The sequence below is a fragment of the Aphelocoma coerulescens genome, chromosome 2 (assembly GCF_041296385.1).
Source record: "Aphelocoma coerulescens isolate FSJ_1873_10779 chromosome 2, UR_Acoe_1.0, whole genome shotgun sequence".
Taxonomy (NCBI): Eukaryota; Metazoa; Chordata; class Aves; order Passeriformes; family Corvidae; genus Aphelocoma; species Aphelocoma coerulescens.
This window is the reverse complement of record NC_091015.1, coordinates 18,363,470-18,388,625: the sequence shown is the minus strand read 5'-3', so window position 1 is coordinate 18,388,625 and position 25,156 is coordinate 18,363,470. Positions and strand designations below refer to the sequence as shown.

Genomic DNA, 25,156 nt, shown 5'->3' with positions numbered 1-25,156 from the left:
TTTTGGAAGCAGCTTGCTAAAATAGATGTAGGTCAGGTAGGTTTCCAAGTAAGTGTTTGATTGAAAAAGGAAAAAGACTAATTGTCCTAACAACCCAGAAGCAATTTCTCATCTAACAAAGGCAAAGTTTAGGTTTTAGGAGAAGCATTGCACAGCACCCTTATTTTTTCTTTGGAACTAGTCACAAGTCACATTATTTGCACAGCTAACCATGGAAAAATTTGGCTTACAATTTATAACGTTTGAAAATTATGTAAAACATTTGCCAAAAGTGAAGGTCCACACTCAGGACTTCTTTAACAGCAAATGGCCTACATACACCTTAATTTTTTAAAGTACTGGGCTCATCAGCATATATGGAAGGCAGTATTTAGAAAAAAAAAAGGCTATAATGCTAAATATAGTTTGCAATAATTTGGAACAGGAGATTTTGAATTGAATCAAAAGTCTGGAGTCATTAGATACACAAGATGGAAGAATAACTTCCTTTGGAAGGCTGAATTATGCAGCTTCTTGCCTCCAATAGTTCTGTGTACAAATTTGTTGTACAAATTTGTTGTACAAATTGTCTTGCCCTAGACAGGGGTTTCTATACAAACAAGGGTCTGCAGCTCCACTTGACATCACAGGTCTATAAAAGGCAATGGAAATAGAGCTGTAATCCCAAAATAGGGCTTGAGGGGAAACACTGGAATGACTTTAACCAGTACAACAAGTATTTTTGTAGGAGAAAAAAAAAACTGCAGGATGCTGTAGAATTAGCTAGGTATTCAAGCCTGCACCAAAATAGAAACTGTTTTTTCAATGCTCAAGGAAATGCATCCAGAATTACCCCTGGCATTAATGTCTTCCTGCTGCAAAATGAACTTGCAACATATAAAATGCAACACAGAATTCCGGTTATTTTAAAAATTCTTTTAACACATGGAAAGCAGACTTCTAAACAAAAATGAAACAAAACACCCCTCACCCCCCAAAACCAAACAGATGCAAACTAGTGATTTGTTTTGAAAAACTGTAATGGGGCTGGGTGTCATGAGAAGGCTAAATGCTGAAACAAGATCCTGAATGTCTATTCCTGTCTTTGCAGTGTGATGTTTTGAAAGTTATAATCTCTGTACATTGCAACCTCGAGATTTATTTCACAGATAAATCTAAGACACTTCACAAGTCTGTTGTGTGAGATCAGCACATGAAGCTGACTGAAAACACTAATAAGATAAGTAAAAAAATGCTGTTCTGAAATTAGCAATTCTAAAACAGCAGGAAAATATAGCTCACATTTTGGAATGATCTACCTCAAATTAAGTGTTATGTAGTAACACCAAAAGTAAAAAAAAAAACTGAGACAAGACTGAGTGATGCTGTTGCTATGCTCTGCTACTAAAGCCCTTCTTCCTTGGGTTATACTTTCCCCTCAGAAATCAGTTAATCACTATATGTTGTAATATATAAAGTAAAACACAAAGCTAATGTCTAGTGACAACTTCCAATCTAATTATCACAGCTAAGTATTCTGCACACAATTTAATTAAGATGTAACATAGCTGTCAACTATGGCAATCTTTTTCCAAAAAAGAAACTCAAATAGAAAATCCTTTGTTCAATTGTATTTACTACAGTTTTTCTGCATTTATGGTGATTTATGAAACAACACATACTAAAGAGGTGGCAATGCAACCAGTTTTAGATAGTTTAAAAACATGTAATAATCTCTGAAATTGCTTGAGTAAGATGAAATGTGGTGGGTATCAGTTCAGTTAGGTTTTATTTTTCTTCTTCAAATTTCTTTCTGAGCTGCTCACTCACAAGCAACAGCTTAGATTCTATCAGTACAAGTAGACTCAGCTGTTACTGCTAATTTGATATTCTGCTGCAAGTAGAGCATAATTGTGAGCAGCCAGACCACCAGGGGAGCTCTGCATTATCCTCGTTTCACTTAAGAGGGCAAAATTGTCCAAAGAATAAATAGAAAATGCCCACTATAATAAAAATTTTAAAAAAGTAGTAAAGCCTGAAAAATAAAAAGGAGCAGCTGTTAGAATTTGACAACTGTTGAAACATACTGTTCTTTCAAAATCCAAGGCATCTGTAAGTGCATGTTATGATACATGCTGCCAAGAAAGTAAGGACTTTATTATTGAAAGTATAATTTGTAACACAAATAAAAGGAATTGTGTGTTAAGGTGAAATTTAAAGGAATGGTGCTTGTTTCTGCACTGATTATCACGAAATATTGAAATGACAGTTTTCAGAGCTGCTCATCAATATGTTAGGATATTAAACAGCTGAAGACAGTCAAACAGGAGGTAAACTGCAAACAGCATGGAAAAGGACCATTCTCAATCAGACTTTTCTTCCTAAAAAATGATCTTAAAAAATGTTTGAATACTAACACCTATTTTACACTACCAAACGAAAGTAGAATCATATTTTTTTCTCCATTTTCTTATCCATTAAATATTTTTGCATATTTGTCTCTTGTTTACTAATTAAATAAAACTTTTAGTTTGATAGGAAGAAGGCTTGAGAACATAAATTTCACCAAATTTGCCTTTACAAAGTAATTTATCTAAGATTTACAGTCTGCATTAGAATGTGACTGAAATATTAGCTCTTCTGTTTTCTGACTTCTGCAGTTTTAAGAGAAGTAAACATATTATTCTTGATATTCTGAAAACCATTTGATTACTTGAATGTTGTCATTTGAAACTCAATATGAATTACTTAAAAGCCCATTTAAAAACTAGCCATTGCCAGACATTTTAGCCATACATTTAGCACCAAAAGCTTCCTTTCTTTTATTACTCTCTCAGATGTGAATAACCATACCTTTACCATCATTAATTGAAATTCTATTAATATTAATGTAATTTCAAGATAATAAATTGATGATTTAGCTCGCATCTGGCTAAAAATTAGCTAATAATTTACTATACTAGCCAAGGTTTTCAGATTGTCTGGTTTTGTTTAATCACTCAGGGCAATTTCTTTTATGACAGGAGATGCCAAAATCTCTTCAGAGAATTTGCTAAAATGCCTTACCCCCCCTCCCCCCACCCCCTTTTCAAGTCAGATTTTTCCAGTTGTTTTCAAATCCTAAGATTGATTTGAGATTCTCATAGATAACATCAAAAGGTCTGAAATACTGACATCTACTTAAGAGAAAATGGAAGTAAAAAAACATGCTACAGGGCTCCACTTGCCACTCAGGAATAATGGACCATTTACATATTCAGGTCAAGAGTTCTCAAGGTCCTGAAATCAGTGGCACATGTGCAGAGATACATCTCATGACAGCAGCTCTTTAGCACTGCTCAGTTTCAGAACCAAACTTTTGTTGTCTGTTCATATAAATATACAACACCCTTTTTATTTAAGCCTAGAAACTGTGTGTTAGAAACATTTGAGTAGTTTAAGTGGGTAAATCTGTTGTCATGCCTACTGCAGGAGAGTCAGATCATAGTGATGACAAATGTTCTGAACATCTGCAATCCACAGGCAAAATGTATTCTGGCCCTTTCAAATCTAACAGCAGACTCCAAAACTTAAACAAAACCCACGTAATAAGGAAAATACTAATTTTCCCTTGCTTGAATCCCTAAGAGTCTCAGTGTGTAAAATGTTGTTCCCTCTATGAACACAGAAGCCTACCCAGTAATTCCCTCTCTTAGAAATCTTTGTTCTGAATGCAAGCTTGTCACTTCCCTGCTGCATTGCACTGGGGTTTGAGGGGAATGATGAGGGACAGAAAGCTGTTCTGAAAGCCTCACACTGTCTGCTTCCAACATCAATAAGCATTGCGCAGTTCCATCCCCAAGAAATCAAACTATTAAAATAGCAGAATAAGAATTAGGGGGATGAGGTTTTTATGTGTATTTTTCAGAGAAGTACTCAAAATCAAAGGGAAGGTTCTAGATGTGAAGTTGATAAGAATTTTTGTTATCTGCCTTACAGAAGTTATGGTTTCACATAAAATTTAGAGAATAATTGTTTTATGCAGTTATATAAAACTACATAATTTCATTTCAACTTAGCTATAAGCTAATTCAACAGTAATTTTGCCATGAACTTACAAAGGAGCAAAATTAAGGCACTGTTTCTTTGAGGTTCTCACTCAATGTATTAACTACAGTATATGTGTACTATTAATAATCTATTTATTATTATGAGGCATATTCCTAAGACTGCTCAAAAGTACTTCAGTAAACATCTGTATAGTATCAGCACCTGTATAGCTGACTATACATAATATTGTTAAATTTTATGCTACTATTCCAAGCATTAATGCTGCAACCTGAAGCAGTCCCATCCAAATAATAGCCTCCTTGTTTCTGTCAGATTATTTTAATAGTACAGCAGAGATTTTCAATGACATTAGGTATTGTTTGCAAGACACTGAAGGGTTAATCCCTCCCCTTTAAAAACACTACAGTTGCACCACTAAACAAGAACAAAAACAGATGACAAGGAAAGAATGGAGACCATTCAAGACATGATCTTGAGGGCCTAGTACAGCAAAAGAGAGCTAATGCTGACAATTGTAGCTGCAGATGGCATGTGGGGTGTGGTATTGCCTACTGCTGGAAGAAGAATTTTAAGTGTTCCATCATGCCTTAGGAAAGGTGGAAAAACTTGGCACAGTTTTTCATGCAGCAAGAACTGACAGCTACTGCATGTCCCTTACTACTTAGTGCAGTTGTGTGATCTGTACAAGACTCAGAGAGGCAGGTATGGTACAACTACTGCTTAGGAAAAAACCAAATTATCTGAATGGAATTTGGGGACAACATAAAATGAAGTCTCTTAAAAGAACTGTTGAATGATCTCATGCTAATTCAGGAGGAATGTGCTTGGACAAATTAAGAAAACAAGGGCCATGGATTGTTAGACCTTACCCAAATTTGAGCTCTAAGAAGTCTTAGATGATGGAGACTATGTTTCACTCCAATTATCTGCAGAATCTCCAGAGAAACCTCTCCTAAAATGCCATCTGGCTATTTTGCTAAAACCACAAAGAAAAACTGATTTTGAGAACATTAAATTTCCCAAATAAACTGAAGTTGGAGGTGAAGAAAAACAAAGCAACCTATTTCCTTTTAGAGCAAAGTTTCAGCCCAGAATTTGGGGGAGACTGTCTCTCATTATAGCTACATGTACATCCAAATCTGTCAGTCATTTGCTCATTTGTACGAAGTCTACATACCCAAAGGTTTTCATAATACAAGGTGTGGTTCATCCTCGCATTCAGTTTAGAAGTGGTGTCCCATCACATAATTCCATTAACTGACATAGAGTATTCATAAATCTCAATATTAAAAGAGGAAGAGAAAGAAGATGAAGCAGGAGAGAAGGGAACAAAGTTCTGATGTTTTCCTAGCACAGGGCAGGCCCTGAAGAAACTAAGAGAAGAGAAAAGGAAAAGGAGGAGGTAGAGGATTGGCTCACTTACCTCTGAAATTTCAACACCTTTGCAAACCAATATTCAAAGGTCTGCAGGAAATAGAGGAAAGATAAAGGAGGGATAAGGTAGAACTCAAGAGGGAAGAATATGGCAGAAAAAAAGGAAAGGGACAGAACAGCACTGGTTATGTTTGTTCTGAGTCTAGCTATCAGGTTAATTAATTGAAAAAGAAACAGAAATGCACCATACCTTTTCTTTGTCACTGGCTTCTCGAGCCACAGTAGAGCCCTGAAACAGAAAAAATGGATCTAAAAATGTGCATATGTCAGAAACTAATTTGAAAATGTTATGATAACAGGTCAAAAAGTGGATGAACTGTATCCTTTTGAACTTGAGAAATGTTTTAAAGAAAGGTGATACAGTAGGTAGAATGTCCAGAACTGCTGAACTGCTGCAATCATGTGAAGAAGATGCATCATGAGAGAAGAAAGATGGATTAAATCCTCAAATGCTCTACATCTATTGTCCTCCTAATTCCTGGAGCTTTTCCTCATCTCTCATCCTCATTTTGAATGTCTCATGCTGGAAGTTCAGTTTGGCAGACTTCTCCTCTTTTTGTGCCAATTTAGGTGCATGGATATGGAATAGCCTATTCTGTATAACTGGACATTTGTAATATGCATTTGAAAAGGATGTCACACAATATAAACACAAAAAGTATTTAAAAGATCATAAAGTACAAACAAGAACAATGCATCTCACAGCAACATGGAGTAAAAAGAAGAGACCAACTGTGGATTCACAAGACTTACAGTGCTTGCCAAAGACATTTTGGATTTTTTAAAATTTTTTTTTTTAGATTAAAACTAGTAGGCAATATAATGCTTTCTGAATAACCTGGAGCTGACAAAAAAGGACTGTATATGTTTCCTTACAAATTTCTTGGAGCAGGACCACACCTTTAAATACCCAGCATTTGTTTATCACATAATAGCACTGCAAGAAATAGTAACTACAAATATGGTAACTGGACACTGAAAGATGGCTAAATTAGCTCTGCTGTTTTTTAGGTGTGCATTGTGTAAAGAAGTGCTGGAGTGGAGTCCTACTAGTTTAAAGAATGTGAGGATACCCAACCACATCCTTTTATAGCATGTTTTACTCTGTTTACAGAAACTTAGAAAACTCAGAAGGGATGAAGAGAAAAGATGTATGGGACAGTATCTCTTGGTTATTATGTTTGGCCCAGCAAGCAGGGATTTCACTGAATTATTCTCCACTGATAATAACACCTGGTAAAAGCCTAACATTTTAGTTTACTCAGGAGACACTTTTTATATTGTCTTCTGTGCTCCAACAGACTATTAGGCCAGAAAAAAGATCAACTGAAAACCAAACTGAAGAAAAAAGGAGTCACAATAGTAAAAATTAAGGAGGATGTCAAATTTGACACTTGGCAACAAAATGACATTGAAATCATCGTAACAAAATGCATCCATGGACAAGAAAATATCTTTGAAATCCTATGCTGATCTGTGGTCTATTTTTCCCATATCTACAGAGGTAGAGACTTGCGCTACAAAGTGAGTTCTGAGTTGGTGTCAAAAATATTCATGTACAAAAAAGAACTCTGAATCTACAACTGCAGATGCCATAGCAAAGAATATCAAGAAAAAGTAATTTATAATATATGCAGTGTCATTATAAATCTGTTCAGTGAAGGAGTTTGTCTTGAGGAATATGATATTGGTGTTAAATTAGAATTGCATGAGAAGTTAAAGCAATGCTGTCCAGCTGGACAAACTGAATAGAGTACAGAAGCATTCACAGAGGTAAATAACAGCAAGAGCTGTTAACATCAATGTTAAGAACATACTGTATGTAATTACTGTTTCTTTCTGTTGTGCTTTCATGCCCTTTTTAATGCATCTGGGCGTTGTGATGATCTAAATCACAGTTCTCTCAAATTAAAAGAAATAACTTTCTCTGGTAACAACTGCTGCCAATAATACTAAATATCAGAAAGTAAATTGTTGACAATCTGGAAATCAGTTCTTATAAATCAGGTTCAGTCAACTATCCAAGCAATTGCTAAGGAGACTTGACAGTAGAAAAGAATGGTGCACTACATAGCATTATAAATCTCTTAATATAGAATGATAAATTAACATCTTAAACCAAGCTTGCAGATGCACTTAGTTGTTCAGCACATATAAATTAAATGTATTAGAAAGAAGTAGGTTTCTAAGGGGATACTTTACCAAGGAAATTAAAATACAATCCCTTAGGTAGAAAGACTAAGACTACATTTTGGGTATTTGTTGTAAGCACTGTATATTAACTATTGTCAAAATTACAATGAGCAGATAAAGCTTCTGAAACAAAACTAAAACAGATCTTATGATAAAAGCAGATGTTTTGGTTTTTTAAAGACTCTTCTCCTTTTCACTTGAATTATTTTTAAAAAATCACATAAATTATTAAGCTTTTGCAATAGTGATGTACTTTGTTAGTAGCATTTATTAGCTTAAATGATGTTATTTAGTCGTTTCATAAAAGCCCTCTGCAGAATCAACTGTGGCTTTCCATAATGTTGATAAAAACCTGTAAGAAGCAGAATTATCATTGTACTAGTGTGAAGGTTTTACCTTTAGCCACTAGCAACATTTAGCAAACCTACTGGGCTAAACTGCTGTGCATAAAAACGCACAAAACAAATAAACTTGTATAATGTCTACAAAACCATCCTTTAGTTTTGATAAACCTAGGTGTAGAATTAAATCAGTTCTGCTGGCTCTTGCATAACACAATTTTAATTAAAATTCTGAGCAATATTCAAGCATCAGCATAATCTAACATTTATATAAAGATTTTCAGCTACTTTGTCAGTTATTTAATCAGCAGTTATTTCTCACCTTTAAATCATATTTTCTATAAACAGATAAACGATGGCTGAACACATTTCTTGTAACAACCATATATACTTCAACTCCATCAACAGTAAGCCGGTACATGCCCAAAAACTGGGGAAGAAGTGTATTCCCATGACACTCCACAATAAACTGCAGAATGAAAAGAAAACACAGAAATGAGGATTGACATATATTATATAAATCTATATTTAGATTTTAGACATAAAATACCAAGAAACAACACATTTATTTGCTGAGTATTTGTGTGGTGACAAACCTTTAAAAAAATTATGCAAAAACAAACCCCTTCATCAGGAAGTTATTCTGCCTTTAGGCCAGTTTTTAAAAATGAAAATCTTGAACTGCTTAACTTATAACTCTTGACTTCCACAGACAATCTCACAGAAAGAGGAGACTCCATTTGACAGACTTTTTAACTTCCATGTTAACACAAAAAGCAACCTAAGCAGATAGAATATTTGGTGCTTATGTCAAAACCCAAGTATTTTTTTTAATATCACACTGCTGTAATTTGTACTGTGTTATCCCAGACCATATTTAAATTGTATGTTTCTCCATTCTCAGTATTTGTTTATTATGATGAACATTTATGGTGTTGTCACCAGCATGGGGTATTATTTATTATCACCAGCTTTCTGCTAGTTCCTATGTGGTGGTTGCATTTCAGGGTCAATAGAGCTGAGCAATGAAGTGCAAATTCCCTGTATTTTTTTATTTACAAATCCTTATATTTCCTTAAGGTCACTATATTCCATTACAAATGGGCTATTAACCTTGAAAAAATTTGCCACCTGCAACCTGCCTTTTTTTTTCTAATCACTTGGCTTACAAGTAATTTTTCTATTAGAAAGACCACTGGAGGAAGCAGACAAAGCAGATACACACTGATGATGAGAACTATTGAAGGATGAATTTTAATTCCCAGAATAAAAATGCCCGTACTATATTAATCCTACTCAACCACATTCACTTATGTATTTTGTGGAACCAAGGAAAAGTTAAGCCACAATGATGCAAACCAGAAAAGGACTCGCCAGCTTTCCTCTCTGTTAGTACCAGGTCTCAAATAGAGGAACTTGGAGAAAATGTAAAAATTCAAGGCCCAAATAGGAAACATGAAATCTAACCAACAGTCAGCTTTTAAATATTCATTGAATACTGAAGCTGCTGTTTCTTTTGTGCCAAAGTGACTCAGTTACTGGAAACACAGATTTTAGAAGCATTTAGAACAAGTTAACTGAAGAAGCCATTTGAATTGTTTAACAAAGGCAGGTAGTATTTGGTAACAAATACTGTATGTAACAAAGCTCTCGGAATCCTGGAGATTTTGCAATTTTGGGTTCCTCTGCTAATTCTAAGGAATTTTTCTCACTCACTTTAAATGGGAATCTGCACATATCACAGACAGACTTTTTAATTGGCAAAATAAAAATAGAAAGACTTAAGAGTCCTGAGACAATCCTGTCCACCAAGAAACAAAGGAAATGAACAACAAATACAGAAATTGTTGACTGTGAATTGAACCCAATTTTGACACACATGAGCCCTGTTGAATCTTGCTGGCACATTTTGGGCTGTAACTCTCCTTTCTGTCTGCCCTGGAGCTGTACTGGAGGTTCAAGCCCTGAAGCAGGGAACAAAGTCATGATGTAGTTGTGCCACTTCACAGCAAAGTACATTTAAGCTCAAACTGCCTCTGAATAGGCAAAATATCTTAAGGTGCTGTAGAGACTCAGTGAATACAAATCAGAATCTTAGGAAGGGAGTACGACTGTAATGCCCCAAAATGCAAACAAAAGCTTGGCAGTAAGAGGCCACAAAAGCAATGTCAGTAAGCGGTGGACAAAGACTGATCAGTTTGCACCTGAGAAGATTTCTGTATTTAAAAGAAACAGAAGTTTTAAGTTGGAGTTCTCAAATTGGAGGATTTTCAGTCACAGGGCTGTTAACAACATCATAAAACCAATCATTAAAGCACTAATCCACACTAGCAAAAATACATTGATTTTTTTTTTTATAAACATCAAGTACTTGGCATATATCCTAAATGTAAATACTTTTGCAAAGCTTTATAAAAAGTAGGAAGGGTTGTTTCTACAAAAATATTTACTGACTTCTACTTGAAGATGATTATTTTCTACAAGAATGATGAAAATGAATCTAGCTTCTAACAAGAGTTTAGTGTCATAGAATTCATAGCTACTCAACTCTTTAACGGACCCAGCCATTCCTAATCTTATGGCTTTTAACTACAGAATTTGAATTAAAATAAATACTATTGTTCCAATTTTCCATATGAGGATCTGAGATGCAGAACCTTCATCTGAAATCACACAGAGAGTTTGTGCCATGTGAAGGAATGCCAGCTAGGCATCTTGAGTACCAGACTAGTAACCCCCTGCCCTTCCTCTCAGCTGTGACTGCCACAGTATTGACACTTAGACCATCCCTTCAACCCTAGCTGCTGCTAACACTCAGATTTTAACCTTTCTGGTCCTGAGTGTACCCATCTGTAAAACGGCACTGCCATTAACAGAACACGAGCAACATACCCACTGTAATATCAGAAAATAAATTATTTGGTTAGCAGTACATAACCCCCTCCCAGACTGTTCTGTATTATGCAACGAGGACAAAAAGGCCACTAATGAGAGTTGCCTCAGTCCTATTTTTAAGTTAGGGTTTGCCATTTGCTAGCACTGTTGTTTCATTTTCATAGTGTGCAAACAAAGCCTTCTGAAAGGGCAGTGTTACCAGAATGCAACACAAGACATAAAAAGCTCTGCTAGTACCACTCCTCTTGATAAAAAGGGACACGGCCGTGTTCTTGCAGACTTCTAAGAGACCCTCTCAAAGCAGGCCAGGTACTGCACAGTTGTTTCCTATTTGCTGCTGACTGGGGACACTTGTGCCACTGCAATTTAAAGAAAAGCCTCTAAAATTATTTCAGTGTTTCCTATGACAGTATTTCTTATCCTGGTGGGAGGACAAAGGAAAGAGGGAGGAATGCCACTTGCTTTCAGCATCTACAAGGTTGGTCTAGAACTTCCTACCTTTGAAACTATCAATCCCCCATATCTGCATCACAGAGGAGGCAAAACGTGTCATCTGTTTGGGTGGGAGTCCAGCAGGACTTGCACTGGTGACTGTGGTTGGCAGATTTTCAATTTGTCCATCTTGATATAAAGGAAGTGGCAATTTAGTCACCTCAAGGTGCTTTTTAGGAATGATTTCCTGAAGTTTCCCACTCACAGCTGGAAAAAAAGTGAGCCTAGAAAATAAGCCAGTACATGCTTAACAGGACCGCTAAATTTCAGTGAAAGAAAAAGACCTTCACTCCTTTAATTTTTTCTGAAAAGAACATTAAAACAATTGTACTAAGCAGACTTGCTAAATAAAACTGTGATACTCAGCTAATACATTTACAAGTCTTTATATGCAGTAACAAAATTCATCGTTTTTTAAATGAGTGTTGTAATAAACACCCCATAATTTTTTTATTAATTCAGACAATTTTCATGTTTGTGCACAGCACGAGGACAACATTATCATTAACATAGTTAAAGTAACATCAGCATATTGACATGTTTTATCAGCTGTGCAGCACAGGTTTCAAATAAGGAAATTTCTGAGCTCTCTTGAACCCCATGCTTCAAGTTGAAAATTAGGAAGAAATTCTTTATGATCCTATTTTCTCATTAATTTTTGTATAAATACAGTTTCAAGATTCCTTAGGAAGAATGAAACTTTTCCTATCTCATTAGCTTCTTCTTTCTGTATGGCAGTGCTAGTAAGGTATCAGATACATAAAAAGATAACATAATGCATACCATTTATTGGCAAAGAAGTTATACTACTTTTGGCTCTTTTTGGAAAAACAGTAAAATTTCTGCTTCTACCATTTCTCCTCCTCCACTTGGAGATCATCTGTGGAATGATTTGACATCAGTGAAGATTAAATCTGAATTATATCTATCTTTGTTCCGTGTGAAAAGTCAACATTCCTATTTCTCACAGTTAGCCCTATTTTGCAAAATTAATTCAGAAATACACAACATGCTCATTCTCTGTTACCCCTTTATATATTATTTTCACAATTTTCTGTATCATGATTAAGGCAATTGTGCTTGAATTATCAAATGCTTTTACATGCTATATATGCACCTAGATACTTCCATTAAAGAAACTGAATAGCAAGTTACATAAAGATTTAAAACCATTTTGGACATTGTGCAGGACTAGACACTGATAGTCATTTTTGTACTCAACTTTTTCTTTTGTATCCTCTTGTCTGCAATCAGAAATACCCTTCACCAATATATTTTGTGCACAAACATTGATATGTGGAATCACTCCCCTCTAAAAGGATTGAGAATTTGTTAAGAGTTATAAATATTCCGCTTATTGCCATTTTCCTGTACCCTAATAACTGAGTATTGTGCATTGAGTACTTATGTGATACACTGCAAGGATTAATTAGCCAAAATACATCACACACCAGAAAGTTACAGATTTTCAAGGCATATAAAGCTGTTTTCTTCAAATAAGCCATGTAAGAAAGTAATTTCATTTGAAGAAATATTCAATAAATAGACAGGTTTTTATATACAAGCCCTGTGATTCACAGCCTTACACTTCACATTGTTTCAGACATGGCCAGTTATTTTTACTTCAAAGTGCAGTGTAATCTCAATGTTACCACCACAGGTGACTATCCAGGGTGCAGATCTGTTACCAGGATCATTATACTTGTTATTGATGCAATTGAGTCACTGTGTGGACTAACCTCTTCTGAAAAGTGTTGTGCACAGCAGCAATAGCTTATATATACAAAACCCAATAAATACATAGAAAACATCTGCTGGTGAAACCCAGGCCTCAACAGAGCCAGTGCAGCCAAGTCCATTCTGCCATTTTGCGTAGTTATTTACCTATGAAATGTTGCACCTTTCAGGGAAGACTTTAAATGTGTTTTTTGGTTACAGTTCCAGTCTGTGTGGTCTCTTTGCATATCACCCCTCTGCAATTCCATCTGACAACCACTCTAATGAGTTTCTCATTTTCAGGGTCATGTCTTCTATGGGAAGAGTGGGCCTCATGGATGCAAGTGAAATGTAGACTGCTTGGATGAGAACACATACATTCTCATCTCTACTTTTCCTGCTTCTCCTGTTTTTTCAGATCAAAGATGCTTTACAAGTCAGTTATCTTAGCACAGGGCAGAGGATGTGTTTTATGCTGCCTCTTAATTCTTACAAGAACTGCTGAAAGGCTTTTTTCAACTGCATTTCTTTGCAAACTTCCCAAAAAATCTTCATCTCTTACTTTTTCAGGACATACAGAATCAGGGTCTCCATTACATGGCATATATCCTTCTTCATTCATGTTTGTGTTTAAATAACCTTACATTATACTGCCTTGCTTTGCCTTTTAACCTTTTCCCTTTTTTGTGATGCATATGGATGCAATTCATGAAGCAAAAGCAGGGATGGGGATTGGGAGGAAGCCACTGATAACCTGTGCAAGCACTGATGTGGAGGAAAGATGATACAAACTTAAATGTAGCTCTGCTTCAGCAACCTACCAGCTTGACCAGCCCATGCCAGTGCAAATTCCTAGGCACCTAGTCCCTTTCTTTTCTGGGATATTCTCCAGCCTACGTTGTCACCAATTCTTTGACAAAACTGTTTTTAGTCTACTATAATGTTTTTCTGTTTCAATATTTATCTATTTATGATTTTAGTTTTTCTCCTATGTTCCACACAACAATCTTCTGCTGTTCCTTGCTTCCTGTGCAGCCCTGAACTCTGTTCTTGGTACAATTTCCTCTATTTTCACCTGATTGCCTACATTTTCCCCCCTTGCGTTTGCTTTCCTGTTTCTTTCATATTTTTTTCCCCTCCAGAAGCTAAGGTCATATTTTTCTGCTTTTGTTTTGTTTTGTATGCTGCCATTTCCCCTTTTTTGCTCATTCTATTCTTTCCTCCCATTCACTTCCCCATCACTCCACTGTTTGCTGCCTCTAGTAAATGGGCAGTCCCTCTCCTTTACCACTATTCACTATTTCTGCTGTTGCCAGGGAAACAGGCAGTGCAATAGGTGTCAGTTCTGCATACAATTACCTGCGCAGGGAAGAGAACTGTGCCACCAACAGGAACAGCTGCCTATAGAAAACCTAAAGGCTACCTGCACTCATGAGGAGCTTTATGCTGAAGGTTTGTACGCTAACAATTCCCTCTTGTTCATCTGCTTTGAGAAGGCATTTCTCTTCTTTACTAAAGTTACTTGGGTGTCAGCACTGAGGAATAAGTCATCCCTTTTGAAGTAATTTTAATGAAAAAGAAAGAAAGAAAGGGTTTAAAATGTGTTGGTTTATCCAAGACACTAAAATTGCTTTCATTTATTTTTAAAAATTTCTATCCTGTCCATCATCTGTTCTCAAAGAGCACAGTACTCCTCTTTTAGATGAATTTACACCAATTTAAGATTTAAAACAAGTTAATGTCACTGGAAAGGGCAGGATGTCTTGATTCTGACATTTCAGATACTATAAAATCTGCCTTCAGAATTTTATTCAACTGTTACTGATTTCTGCCTTTGAAAATAATATTTGTACTTTAGAAAATACCTACGAATATAGTAACATATACAATACGTATTTTATATAAATTAATAAATTTTTTGCACCTGAAAATATATGCAAAAGAAACAGATAAACATAACTTGAATATATGATGAAATAGAAAGTTTTCCTTTAGGAGGAAGCAGGCTATTACCCATTCCTTAAACAGGGTGAAATCCTGACAATACACTTATCACAGATGACTTCGCTGAACTCTCCCTTAACAATGTCAAGGGGAGCAGTAGGTTTAACTCCATTTTTCTAGTCCATGCTCTTGGGGTCAGGATCCTAGGTTTAAAACAAAATCGCACTAGATTTGGAGGTATTTCCAATGAATATTTGATTTTGCTCTCAAGTACTATTTAATATAAACATGTTTGATTAATTCACACAATTTTAAATGGCCCGACTAAATCTGTGAGCCCATACAGTAATAGTTTTCCTAATACTTGAAAGTCTGACCCATTTGAGCATATCAATGGTTCTACTGCCTTTGATAAGTAAATGACATTCAGCTGAGCAACACCTAAGAGTGATGAGAAGAGTTATATATTATTGGACAATATACCAATAATACAAGCAGTCCAAACTGATTGCAAATTATCATTAAAATGTGAATAAAAGGAGTATTTCAAACTATGTATCAAAAAATACTACTGTAGTTAGAACCTGACTAGCATGGAGATTCACTTAAGAACCTAGCATGTCACATATGTATTTGGGTTTACCATAACACTTCAAAACCTAGCTCTAGGCCATTTTGTCTTAGAAATGTAGATAGAAGGCTGATCCATACATGATGGACTTTATAGTCTAGTCATAAACCACAGGACGCTTTGCTGCTTTAAACATGGAGAAAGGCATTATTCCTTCTGTTTGCTTAGTGGTTTGTTTAGCTTTTTCCCCTTTTAACTTTGGGAAAGAAAATAATTATCTTTAGTGTTTCTACTCAATACTAAAAGCGTCAGACTCATCTGATGAGGTCACAGAAAGAGTCAGTGTTTAGACTGAAGTGTTCATCATCTGTCTGAGGTTGTGGGCCTGACTGCCACTAAAAAAAGGCATCATAAACAGGGAAATGAACTAATGCAACTCATCATTTTGGATAGCAAGTATAATTTACAATTGTCAAGATTATTATTTACAATTCAACAACTTTAAGTTGCAATCACTATGTATACATATATGCTATTTCTATAACTTCTCCTGACACTTCTTCAAGCCCAGTTCACTCCCAGTTATTTACACATTTCTACCATGTAGCCCTAGGCTTGGAAATTATCTTTGATCAGATTGTCTTTGATGATTTAAAAATACCAATCTAGATTTGGGATTTTTAAACTTACAAGTGTCTACAGGCCATGAACTATTCCCACTCCTTTTCTAAACTCCTACATACACAGACTGTATAACTACAACCTCGGTTCCTCTGAGCTCCAAAGAGCTGACAGGTTATTACACCTTCAGACAGATGGAGAGGGGAAGGACTAAAAGAACTGGATGGGCTTGTGAACTGTACCTCTCCATGATCTCCAGTTCCTGATAAAATAACCTTTATTTCTACTTGCCAGTGGCAGTCTACATGTCTTTATATAACCCTCTGGTGACTTGACAAAAAAATAACTAGTACTTGGAATTAGATTTTGGAGGTTCATGGGAAAAGCTGCTGTGCTACATTTCTCTGCCAATCACACAAACACCCAGATGCTTCATTGGTAGCTCTGTAGTTCAAAAGGGTGCAAGGAAAACAACAGCTTTTTTTGCAAATACCAGGATGAAAACTGTTTTGGTGAATGAAGGACACATCCAGTCACACTTCCGCCTTGTGATGGTCCCCTCTCCAGCATCCTCAGTTTCAAGATAGATGTCTCCTCTGGTGTTTATTGTTAAGCAGTTCAAGCTGTCTCGGAAAATATTTGATAAGGCTTGTTTGGTCCCTAAGCAAGGACAAAGGTGCTTTCAAGGTCTAGAATGATTCTATCAGCCTGGTCCTATTAGCCTTAATAAGGAAACAGGTGAGTAAATATTATGGTTTAAATGAAACTTACACAGTTTCAGCCTGGGAAAGAAACCTGGAATGAATTTGCAGAGGGGAAAAAACAAAACCTGAAAGATCATCTGTCATAAATGGCATAAATTTCACTCATATTTATGTCAGAAGTAATAGAAGATAATTACTGCCTTCTTGGGCAGGTGAAAGAGGGTGCAAGATAATGAAAGTTTACAAGCCACTGTTCTTAATGGACAGATGATCTAACTTCTCTCCTTTGGGGGAACAAGGGAGAAAAAGCCTAAAATTCACATGGATCACCTCCCCAGACTTCATGCACCTGAAAAAGGCTGTTCTTTCCAGAATGATCCCTGTACTACATAATTGGGTCTGCACACTCCCTTTCTCAGAAGGCCGAACCTTTCAAATACAGCTCTGCTCTCAAAGCAGGCTGGCACAGGGTATGCTGCAGAGGCGTGCTTCCAGAAGTTCCAAACCATTCCCAATCACACTAGGGCTGTGAAACACACTTAGCTCGGCCAGGAATTTTCACGTATGTGGTGAGTGCTGCTGGCAATCAGTGAACTGAAATTGGAGAAAAGCTAGCAAGCAGACTTTTCCCTAAAAATCCCATATTTGGTACTCCAGTGTGCAATTATTAACAATCAAGAAAGATACTGGACAGTAAGGTATGAAAATCAACAGAAGGAACTTGACACTTCCTCTATTGGTGGAAAACAGGATGCCAAAATGAAACTGAACTCATGAGAACTTGTTTTATTAACAAAGATTTCTACAGGAGTACCAGTGCAGCATCTGAAAAGTCTTGTACTACTGCAACTGTGCCATCCTACAGAACCATAGTTACATCCACACCAGTGAAATAGACAGGGTCTTGGCTTGTCTTCAGGCACCAGTAGCAGCTGGAATGGAATAACTCACATCTAAATTACAAAGCTCCCCTCTAAAAAAAGGATGCTTATATTCAAACTCCTAAGTAGAAATATTAACTCACCTTAATTAACGCCTTTGTTCTTGCCCAGAATTATTTGGGAGATAGTGAACTGGCCCAAATCAAAAACACAGTAGGGACCATTAATGAGCTCAAGTGCCAGTGGATGGTGTCTGACATTGCATTGTTTGCTAGCAGAAAGGTAGGCTAAGGCCAGTCTGTGTGGGACAACTTGGTCAGGGGAATTATTAATACCTTCCCACCAGGATAATGGGGGTTTGCTAGACTTTGAAAAGCAAGTGAAGATAAGCTTCACATGCCTGAAAAACATCTAGAGAAATGGGAGGACAAACTGCTGCATCTAGTGATCCCAAGCATTCAATTTCCAGCAGCAACACAGAGGACACTGTGCTAGCTGTCATTAGAGCTCGTGGATTTAATGTAGGTCTTGTTCAGTACATTGCTGAAGATACTGAAATGAACTTATTTTAAAAAAAAGTCCAGCTATTTAACTGTCTTTCTACTTGAGTGCTTCCATATTTACAGTTTTGTACAGTGCTTTCAAGTTCCGAGACACGAAGAAACACAAGTTGTGTCTTTATGAATCTCTTGGAGGCACCAATGAGAGCTTTTTTTACATGAAAGATTTTCCAGTATAAAGTGGAATTAGGTGCCTGGTAGAGATAAATTTCAGATCATTATTCCTTGTAACCTAGCCTAATATGAACTCTGATGTTGAAAAGCATTAATGACAAAAGATTCCAAATTATTAAGTTAATTCATGTTAGCACTGTCTTCATTGATAGTCTTGAAAGATTACTGTTTTGAAAAGCAAAACGACTTTTCAGCTGGATTAAGTCTCAAAACCTGTATCATTAATAGCAGCTTCTACTGCCAAACATGAAACAGACTAAAACTTCGATTCTGCTGTACAGCTCCACAGATTAAACCCTTTCAGTTCAAAACTAAAATGATAAGTTTGAAAACTCACATTAAAAAAAACCCCAAAATACAATTAGATAATGGTTTAAAAATTTCTTTGGTAAAACTGTCATTAGGAGATGTCTTAAGAATATTTCTGAAAGTAATATTTCTTCACATTAGAAAAAACACACAATGGTCCTACATGTTATTTAAACAGAAGAACACCACAGGAAGAGAGAAGAGTTCACATCTAACTTCCTTGAAGGCTTCCCAAGTTACTCTGGACTTGGAAGGCCTTCAGAGATCTCACTTAGAGATTTACAAAGATGGGTGGCAATACCTTCAGTTCCAAGCACCCTGAAAGAATGCTTCAGCCTCCTGCTTCAGAAGTTAAAACTGGTTTTACAAAAGTAATGTGTTATAAAGAACCTACTACAAACAAGAACATTGCAGAACAAAAAATAAACCACCTAAACAACAATAAAAAAGCCCAACCCCAAAAGTCCTTAAGTCTTTACCTGGAATTCCAACTCACGGAAAGGAGAAGGAAGATGGAAAGAGGGACTAAAACCCCTTCCTATTATGTAGCATATTTTAGGTGATTTTTAGAGGCTTTTCTGACTTCTGCAGCTTTAGAATTTATTCAAACATGTAGGACTAAGAAAACTAGCACTGATTTTATTAAGGCTTTTTGTAATTCCCAGGTTCTGCTCCCCTCTCTGCCAACCAGACAAACTATACACCAGCACAGTGTGGCAGCTATCAAGGCTGATTTGAGGGATCTCCACTGTTCATTTTTAACTTTACTGTGGTGTATGAAAATTCACGTTATCAAAACCAATTTTTTTAATAGTAGGAATTTTACATTAATCATATCCAATTTTAATTTCTTATATAATACAACTTTATTCCTTCGAAATCTGTTGTGAAACACAGAACATTCACTGATCATATCAGAAAGAAGAGGTCACCTGCAGCATTTATACACATGTACACAGACATCTCCAAGCAAGCCCAGAATAAAGTACCTTCAGGCCTGGGAGTCCACTAGCCAAAAGAAAGACCACTTTCCTAGTAAGGCAAAGGACCTCACAGCCTCCAAGTCATCTCTATCATATAGACATATCTTTTCATGAAATGCTAGTGCAGATATTTAGAAAAGTCCATCCTTGTGAATTACAGACATACAATAAATTGCTGATGCAAACAGGAAAAAGTCTGAAGTGATTCTTTTTCCATAATTATTAATTTAAAACTTTTAAGACTCTAAAAGAGATTGGCATTATAATATTTAAGACGACATCCCACACCTTGGTAGAGTTCATATATTACCTGATGGTACTTCTTCAATATGTTGTGCATTTCTGCTACATCTTCACTTGTTATAGTTTTGATGATATATCTTTTGTCGTAAGATGTATGAAAGCGGGCACCACTGCGTGCTTGGGAATCATTGGCAAGGGGTGCACTTCTTGTTAATGAATTCTGTCAATTGATTTAAAGCAAAAAAAGCATCATGTCAGACAAAAGTATGTAACTTTTAATTAGAGCAAATATAAACAATTTACATTTAATAAAGATATTTTTCAATACATAAGCACCAAGCTGAATTCCACAAAGCATGTATTCACAGACTACATTATCTTGAGAAAACACTTCAAAAATATTCTGAGAAGAAAAGCATATTTGAGGAGGAAGGTATTGCTCATCAGTGGTTCAAAACTCATTCTCAACATTTAATGAGAATTTATTGGACTTTGATACATAAACATTATCAGCTTTTGGGAATAAAACATACAGTAATTAAAAATCCAGAAGGAACGCTGCTTTACACCACAATAATTATAAATAGAGGATTAATCCATAATTACAGTTTCACTTAAAAACTAGGAGGATTTGCTCTTGAGACAGAGTACATAACCAAGATCTGTTACATAACCAAGACCACAGTTACATTTCTGAGTTCTAGCACCAGAGCTATTCCAATGATTTCATATCTAGAGTTAAGCAAATAGTATTGCACGATACCTCCTTTTGTAAAATAGACCTACCTCCATACTTTCTCAGAAGGGGAAATTTAATTAATGACTGTATAGCATTTAGAAGAAAAACTGCCAGAGATTAAGAACTATTTTTAGAGTGAAGTTTAAAATTACTTCAACAGAAGCAAGAGAAGCCCTCTGCTTTTCAGAGAATAAGTAGTATTCAGGTAACATTTCTTTATCTTTATAAAAACAAACAAAAAAATCAGGCTAAGTATAACAACTTGTTTTTGCCTGGAAACATCTTTCTTTACCAGTAAGAACTTACGCCAATTGTTATCTACTTGAATTGCACTTTAAAAATAAGCAGCAACACAGACATGAGAAAACAACCATGTTCTTGGACCCCTCATGTATTTCCATAAATATGGACATACTCTGAAAAGGTTAAACAAGTTAATTATAGACTACTGGAACACTTCTATGTTTATAAAACAAACTTGCAGTAACCATCTGGTATATCCCTACTCACAGCACAAAACTCCAGCTCCTGCTATCGTCCCTCATTGTACCATGCTGCACAAACAGCTCTTGCTAAACTGAAATACACTTTCCCTCTTTCCACATTCACACAGCATAATGTTCTCCCTGCTAGGTGAAAAGCCATTTTATTTTTAAAGATAATTTAAATAAAATTTTATATATAAATGCAAACATTGCAGATTCCTAAACAGCAAAAGTTCAGCTCCAACAGTTACAGAATTAATGTTTGTGTGGTGTGGTAAGGCACTGTGAACTAAGTCACAAAACAGATTTACACTAGAAGAACAATGATGCTTTGAGAGAGTCATTACCAATACACTTCATTTACCACACTCAGGTACCAAGCCAACACAATTTTATTTTTGTAGGACCTATATTTTATTTGGAAGTTTTAACCATTGTTAAACCTGTTCACACACTCTACAGACTTCAGCAGGAGCTGGACATGCAGATTCAACCCCTGCGACAGAAGGTCAGTAATTATTATAAAGTAATAACCTCAACCAAGAAGTTAGGGCAACTATAGCCCCCAGTTTAAGAAGACACTTGAACACATACAATTATGTCTCTGTATTTTGGAGATCCATTGATTTCAACAGGCCTTCAAGCACTGCTAAATTTATCCCAACTGTGGGGTGCTTTCTGAAATCAATTTAACATGAAATAAAACCATTTTCCCACAAGGTTACTGAGTTCAGCAGAAATACTCAGGAGTAGCAGGAATAACAGTAAATCACCTAAAAGCACACAGCTCTACAAGGGCTTATTAGAATGAAAACCTTAATTATGACATGTAGGAGAAATAAATCTTTTGCACTTCTTCCTGTATATTTCTAGGCTTGTACAATGAAATAGAATAATTAATAACATCTATGATAAAAACTGACATCTTTCTCCATTATCCTCTCTATTCACTAGTGAAAGAAAGGATGGGGGTGCTTCCCTAAGGTTTATAAATCAACAATTTTCCCAGACTAATCAGAACAGAGCTTTAAGGACACCACTGCAGACACTGCAGTTCCTTCTCTGCACTGGCTTTTGGACAGCAAAACATTTTAACAGATATAAGTCCTGATACACCATCACCTCACATGATATTGAAGATAGTAGAGAATTTAAGTATTACAGCAGTTTTCTTTGCCTGTTTTCAGATGTTTTCTGTTGAAATTAATTTCCCACCACTCCACCACTGAAAAGTTTTTATGTACTGAAGTCTATTCAAGGGAACAATTACCATAAACCAAGTAAATTTTCTTAATGCTACACTTGAAACCAGTACTCCATTAATTTTCAAATTGAATTGTGGAGTTGTGGTAGAAACCCTTTATACTCTACAGTCAGAACTTGGTTTCATTTCCAGGCCTATATTTAATAGCTCAAGATGAAGAGCTGATAATAGAAGTTAAAAGCCAAAAAAAGAGGATAAATTCAGCTGCCTTTATCACAAATTGAAAATACGATGTAATGTAATAATTATTTTTAATTATTTTTAATTTTTAAAACAGTGAATGCATGGGTAACCATTAGTGTATGTAGTGAATTAAACTACTGCTAAGTTATTAGGCTATAATTCAGTTAGTAATAACAAAGGCTACTAAGTAATTACTTGTTACTGTTCTCAGCATAAAAGGGTATATTATTCTGAGGTTAACTATTGCAATAAAGCAGCAACCACAGTATTCTGAATGTATTTTTCCCACAGAACTCTAGTCTTCAAACTAATCCATATAATATAAACTTTGAAAGCAATTAACCTGGCAGGAGATTTAAGCTGTTTAGCTACAAAAAGCTACAAAAGAGGGTATTGGCTAGTCTGCCACTGAACATCAGAAGGAGGAGAAGGAGGCAAATGTGAAGGAACTGAACTCAAAGTTTCAAATACTCTTAAGGTGTATTTTAATATGCTTCATGAAAACATTTTCATATTTAAGTGAAACACAGGCTTGGGTTGTACTGGGTATGAAAGAGATGCCAGTTGACTGGACATTAGAAAACGTGATGCCCATCTGCAAGAAGATCAAGGGAACTACAGGCCTGTCAGTCTGATCTCAGTGCCAGAGAAGGTCATGGAGCAGATCCTCTTGAATGGCATCACATGGCACATGCAGGACAACCAGGGGATGAGGCCCAGTCAGCACAGGTTTGTGAAAGGTAGGTCCTGCTTGACTGACCTCATCTTCTGAGACAGGGTGACCTTCTTAGTGGATGAGTGAAAGGCTGCGGATGTGCCTACCTGGACTTCAGGAAACCCTCTGACATCAATTCCCACAGCATCTCCAGCTCAAGGCTTGGCTGGATGGGTATAAAACTGTCAGGAAGCCAAGCCCAGAGGGTGCTGGTGAATGGAGTTAGATCCAGCTGTAATGGTGGCCAGTCACCAGTGCTGTTCCCCAGGGCTTGGTGCTGGGACCAGTTCTGTTTAGTATCTTCATCAATGATCCAGATGGGGGGATCGAGGGCACCCTCAGGCAGTTTGCAGACACACTGAGTTGGGTGGGAGTGTTCATCTGCTGGAGGGCAGGAAGGCTCTGCACAGGGACCTGGACAGGCTGGATTGATGGGGAGAGGCCAGAGCTCTGAGGTTCACCAAGGCCAAGTGCCTGTGCCTGCCCTTGGGTCACAACAACCCCTGCAGTGCTACAGGCTGGGGACAGAGTGGATGGAAAGATGCAAGCTGGAAAAGGACCTGGGGGTGCTGGTCAACAGCAGCTGACCATGAGCCAGCAAGTGCCCAGGTGGCCAAGAGGCCAGTGTCATCCTGGCCTGGATCAGCAACAGTGTGGCCAGCAGGACCAGAGCAGTGATCGTTCCCCTGTACTTGGCACTGGGGAGGCCACACCTCAAATCCTGGGTCCAGTTCTGGGCCCCTCAATTCCAAAAGGACATTGAAGTGCTGAAGCATGTCCAGAGAAGGGCAATGGAGCTGGTGAAAGGTCTGGAGCACAAGTCTGATGAGGAACAGCTGAGGGAGCTGGGGATGTTTAGCTTGGAGAAAAGGAGGCTCAGGGGTGACCTTATCGCTTTCTACAACTGCCTGAAAGAAGGCTGCAGCCAGGTGGGACTCAGTCTCTTGTCCCAGGTAACAAGCAATAGGACAAGAGGAAATGTCCTTAAATTGCACCAAGGGAGGTTTAGATTAAGTATAAGGAAATACATCTCCATCAGAAGAAATTAATAAAGCCGTATTTTAAATCATCTTGAGAAAACCTTGAAAAGACACTGACTTTTTACAGATGCCTGTTTTTCCAGCAGTAGCTTTTTTCCCCTAATGAAAATTTATTCTGCCTGATTGCTAACTACAATGAAAGTCAATTTGCAAATACAACTATCATACCAAAAATGTCACTAACAAGAGAATATAATATGTATCTGGATAATGATGTAGCTGCACTTTACTTTTTCTTAATGTTTTAATGGGTTACAAATAATGATACATTTATTTTTTAGTAGATGGCTACTTTATTATGAGTTATCTATATCAAGATTAATTAAGAATGCACACAGCTATCATTTTACCACATGCATATTAATTTGTCAGAATAAACCAACCAACTTTATGCTAAGCAGCATACATGCACAGATAACCCAAGTGCCCTCTCTACAATACTTTGACTCTAGTAATAAATTAAGATCAGATGTTTAAACATTAAACATGTTTAAATAAAAACAATTAAATAATTAAATCTAATTAAATAACCTCTTTGATACTTTATTTTTATTAACTCCCCACTCTTGCGATAAGTCTCTCAGTACAATGCACTTTTCAGATACAGAATGTAGTTACTTTGAGTTTTAAAAGCATGTGG

At 36.5% G+C, this 25,156-nt stretch overlaps 1 protein-coding gene across 6 annotated transcripts in view; it reads right to left on the bottom strand.

Annotated features, from left to right (window-relative positions):
* PIP4K2A (phosphatidylinositol-5-phosphate 4-kinase type 2 alpha) overlaps positions 1 to 25,156 on the bottom strand; it is a 134,242-nt gene that overhangs the window by 15,187 nt on the left and 93,899 nt on the right. For all 6 annotated transcript variants that reach the window (XM_069006653.1, XM_069006651.1, XM_069006652.1 and 3 more), the window contains 3 exons: positions 20,158 to 20,310; positions 8,320 to 8,466; positions 5,654 to 5,692 (listed from right to left, as the gene is read on the bottom strand). In XM_069006653.1, the coding sequence (XP_068862754.1) occupies positions 5,654 to 5,692; positions 8,320 to 8,466; positions 20,158 to 20,310 (339 nt within the window). The remainder of the gene's footprint in view (positions 1 to 5,653; positions 5,693 to 8,319; positions 8,467 to 20,157; positions 20,311 to 25,156) is intronic.